This window comes from Saprolegnia parasitica, assembly GCF_000151545.1.
Source record: "Saprolegnia parasitica CBS 223.65 unplaced genomic scaffold supercont2.282, whole genome shotgun sequence".
Taxonomy (NCBI): Eukaryota; Oomycota; class Saprolegniomycetes; order Saprolegniales; family Saprolegniaceae; genus Saprolegnia; species Saprolegnia parasitica.
Window position 1 is genome coordinate 7,257 of NW_012156676.1, and position 4,811 is coordinate 12,067.

At 59.9% G+C, this 4,811-nt stretch overlaps 1 protein-coding gene across 1 annotated transcript; it reads left to right on the forward strand.

Annotated features, from left to right (window-relative positions):
* Positions 1–102: 102 nt before the first annotated feature.
* On the forward strand, positions 103–1,965 carry SPRG_16328 (hypothetical protein; the record flags this gene model as incomplete). The annotated part of the gene is made up of 1 exon (XM_012355660.1): positions 103–1,965. The coding sequence occupies one exon, from the start codon at positions 103–105 to the stop codon at positions 1,963–1,965; it is 1,863 nt and encodes a 620-aa protein (XP_012211050.1).
* Positions 1,966–4,811: the final 2,846 nt, after the last annotated feature.

Sequence of the window (4,811 nt, forward strand, 5' to 3'; positions counted from 1 at the left end):
GCGGCACCGCTGGCCGTGCCCGTGCCAAGCAAGGCACTGGACGGCGCGATCGCACCGCCATCATCTGCTTCTTCCAACGACGATCTCTCGTACATCGTCGACATGGAGGTCAAGGAGTCCAAGCTTTTTCTCGCCACGTGGACCACGCGGCAGATTGCGCTGACGACCCAGACGCTCGAGGTGCTCGACGGCAACAAGCTCAAGTTTGCTTGCAACACGACCAACTGCACGACGCGCGTGCTGCCCGCGATCGACGCCAAGCGCGCGTTTCCGTTCGAGCTCCTCGAGCACGGCAAGCCCAAAGCCGTCTTCAATGCACCCACGGCCACCGCGCGGGATGACCTCCTCCGGCGCATCGAAGCCGCGGCCGCTGGCGTCGCGTGGGAATCGCCGAGCAACCACTGGGACAACTTCTTGTCCGTCGCGCGCCGCATCAACGAGGCCAAGCACGCCAACGTGCCCAAGAGCAATGTGAGCGTGGCGCTCGTCCAGCGCCATTTCCAAGACATGATCGACATTTACAACGTCACGGGCAGCTTTACCAACATTGACGACCTGTACGCGTACTTTCTGGACCAAGAGCGCGAGTACGTCAAGGGCGAAGCGAGAGCCGGCAACTTTGCGCAGACCGTGCACCAGCTGCACCCGATCTGCTACGCCGAGGGCAAGAAGCAGCGTCCCCTTTGCTCGGCGATTGGCGACATCATCACGCACTGTGCGCACCGCAACTGCCGCGCGCCGCTGCCCCTGCGCATGTCGTTTGGCCTGCATATTTTGCAGCAGCCCGGGATGTGCCCGGGCTGCAGCCGACCGCTCTACTACGAGACGTACAAGATTCTCGATTTTCTGGAAGCGACGCCGAGCGTCCTCACCAAGTACTCGACCCTCACGGGCACGGGTACGATGGTGTTTACGCCGCCCGAGATTCCTGACGACGGCCGGTTCGGCACCTTCTTCGACCTCTTGATCGACATGCTCTTGCGCTGCGAGGACGGCACCATGTACGCGTCGCGGGTGCTGCGCATGCAAGTCAAGGGCATGGCGCGCAAGACGCTCCGGCTTCCGATCGGTGCGTTTACGGTCGACTTGGTCCAAGGCATGTTCCGGCAGCTCGACTTTATCAACAAGATGGTGCCGCACACGGAATATTGGATGCACCCCGAGGTCCTCACCGCGTCCATCTGCCGCTACGAGCAGTTTATGTACCTCATGGGCAAGATCGAGACGGACGCCGTCGGCGTCATGGTCACGATGCTTGTGCCAACGTCCGACATCGACCTCGTGTGGCACGCGCACCAGACCACCGGGCGGCCGTACCGCGACTACTCGCGCAGCGTCAACAAGAACAAGATGATCATCGACCACGACGACACGATTCCCGGTGGCGACCTCGCGAAAGGGTACGCCGACACCTTTGTGCTCTGGTCCCAGACGTACCACGAGGCGTACTCGAGCTTTCCGCCGAGCTACGAGGCGTGGATCGCGTCGTCGTCGCCCGACCCGATCACGCGCCACGTGCTGCGCAAGAAGTGGGCCAAGCACGGCAACGTTCCGTCCAAGAACAACCGGTTCTACGGCGTCAACGAAACCTGCGTCGTCGAGGCGCTACCGTACGCCACGGCGGTGGTCGAAGCCAACGCGGTCAAGCCCGAGAGCGTGCTCGAAGCCGTCCCGATCTACATCACGGTCATCGGCACGCCCGTCATGGACGGCCGCGTCCGCATGCCGTACTCGGCCCAGTCGATGATGATGTTTGACGGCGGCCTCCCGTACTACTACATGCCCTTCATGTTTGCCGGCGGCTGCGGCGGCTACGGCTACTACGGCGTCGGCGGTGGCTGCGGCGTCATTGGCAGTGGCTGCGCTGGTATCGGCGGCGGCTGCGGCGGGATTGGCGGTGGCTGTGGCGGCGGCGACGGCGGCGGCTGTGGCGGCGGCGACGGCGGTGGCTGTGGCAGCGGCTAAGTACCACACGCGAGTTAATCGTTAATCGATCGAAAGCACTTTGTTTATGTCCACGTATGAGTCGAAGAAAGGAGGTCCACGCGACTGCTTTCTCGTGGTGAAGAAGACAAGGCAAACACGAATCGGCTCGCATAAGGAAGTCGCCGTCAACTTGAATGTGTGATTGAGATACCGAAGCCAATCAGTAGTAAAAAGCATCGCAGTCGTTGATGTAGACCTTGCCCGCGATCACTCGACGCCGGTCGTGGCTGCATTGTGGGCTTCAACAGCAACACCAATGCACGACGTGCACACGACTCTGTTCTCGCACAACGGTCGTCCCCTGGATGAGATCCGCTGCGCGCGATGCGGCTTCATGGCCCCTTCGACCCCTGGATCTGCCAGTTCTTCGCGATCGTCTGTCCAACAACAAGTACGCCGGCACTAGCCACACACGGCGACTCTGGTTCGATTGCCCGACAATGTGCTCTCAAGTATGGCAACTTCTTAGCTCTTCGCACGGCGGCGGTTCGCATCGCTTCTTGGCTCCAACTCTTTTGCACGTGCTGAGAACATCGAGCACATCCCCACCGTTTACAAGTCGTATGCTCCGCGTCTACCGTACCGCTCACGCTCATCGGCTCTCCATGGGATCTTCCTGGCACAAGTGATCGCAATGCTGTAGCCAAGGGTCAATAAATGCTTGATTTTATTGACCCGTGTTGAAGTCCACCATCGGTGCGTTTGGCTAGTGTGCTTCGTGCGTCGATTATCCCAAGCTCGCCGAGTCGCTCGTTATCAAGGGCTCGTTCGCATGGATATGCTGCTCCAGTCGCAGAGAAACGCTAGCGCGGGTGGCTGGGTACTTCTTTGGCACGAACGCCAGCTGCATTCGTCTCGGTCGGGCATGTTCGTTGAACTAACGTTAGTCGGCGCTGAGAAGAAATATCTTTCTCAATGCGATACTTCACATTCCGACGTGCATTCCAGGCAAAGCGTCCCAGCAACGCATCCATGTTTCTTGATGGTCCATACAATGACCACGTATAATGTCTCGTTGGCCATTTTGAATGGGCGTTCGTAAGTCAACGTTCTCGCAAGGAGCTGCTTGCTTGGCGCCTTGTGATCCGACGGAGCCTTGGGTGATCTTATGGCTGTCAATCGAAGATTGGAGCGCGCTGATTGGCCCGATCGATCAATGTCCGCTTGACTGATTGGCTCGCCATATTGCACTATTGCACGAGTGCACAACGTCAGTTTGCAACTTGCAGCATGGGCCAAGAGACGCCAATGGCGCTCACCCGCGCCGAGTCCATCATGATAACCTCCTACGTCGTGGACCTCGAGGTCAAGGAGCGTGTCCTTATGGTACCCAAATGGGCGGCGCGCCAAGTCGTGCTCACGGGCCAAACCCTCGAGGTCATGGACGGCGAGAAGCTCAAGTTTGCGTGCAACACGACCTACTGCACGACGCGGCTGCTCGAGCCGCTTGATTCGAGTCGCTTCTTTCCGTTCCAGCTGCTCGAGCACGGCAAGGTCAAGTTGACGCTCAATGCACCCACGGCGTCGGCGCGCGAGGACTTTTTGTCGCACTTGGAAAAGTCGGTCGTTTCGGGCACGTGGGCCGTCGAGGCAAAGGACACATGGGACACTTTTCTCTCCGTCGCGGTCGCCATCAACAAGAAGGAGGCGCTTGAAGGCAAATTTCGCATCAAGCCCTCCAAAGTCTCGATCCAGCGAGTGACGCAGCACATGCTCGAGATGAAGGAGGTGTATGACGTCGTCGCCGGCCTGCCGGACGTCGAGAGTCTCTACGAGCTCTTCTTGGGTCTCGAGCGCGACTACTACAGCAACGGCGTCTTGGGCAACTTTGCGCACACTGTGCGTTTGCTGCACCCTGTCTTGTACAGCAAGGGCCGGAAATCTGCACCTCCACTCATCGACATTCTCACGCGCTGCCCCCGTGCATCGTGCGGCGCGGCCCTGCCCTTGTCCATGGTGTACCTCATGCACATCCGGAGCCAAGCTATTAGCTGTCCGACCTGCGGCCGCGGCATCCTCTACGAGACGTACAACCTCGCGGCCTTTGTGGCCAAGCACCAACGGTTCAGAGTCTCCACCACACTGCTGGGTAGCCGCGTCGAGTACGTCGTGATCGTGCCAGACGTGCCTCATGACGGCACGTGGGCAACATTCCTGGCGCAGCTGCAGCGAAAAACCGCTGCCGGCGCCTCAAAGGTAAGCCGAGAGGGCGTTGCAACCATGCGCTCAACGATCCGCGATGCGGTCAAGGCGTGCCGTCAGAACGCTCTCGGACGCTTCCACCTCGACTTGGTCCAAGGCATGTTCCGGCAGCTCGACTTTGTCAACAAAATGTGCCCGCATTTCGAGTACTGGACGCATCCCGTTGTGGTCGCCGCTTCGATCACGCGCTACGCCAAGTTTATGCACCTCATGACGGTCAAGGACCGCGGTGTGATTCTCGTGCCGACGTCGGACATTAACTTGGTCTGGCACACGCACCAGACGTCGCCGATCAAGTACGCGGCCTTCTGCAGCAACCTGATGTCGCGCCAGACGATTCTCAACCACGACGACACGATCGAAGCCGGCGACATCGCCAAAGGGTATGCGGACACCTTTGTGCTCTGGTCCCAGACGTTTGGCGAAGCGTACTCGAGCTTCCCGCCGAGCTACGAGGCGTGGGTCAAAGACAAGTCGATTGACCCGATCACGCGCCTCGTGCTGCGTAAAAAGTGGGCCAAGCACGGCGCCGTGCCCGCCAGAGACAACCGGTTCTTCGGCGTCAACGAAGCGTACCCGGTCGACGCGATGCCGTATGCGGCCGCCGTCACCGCCGCCAACGC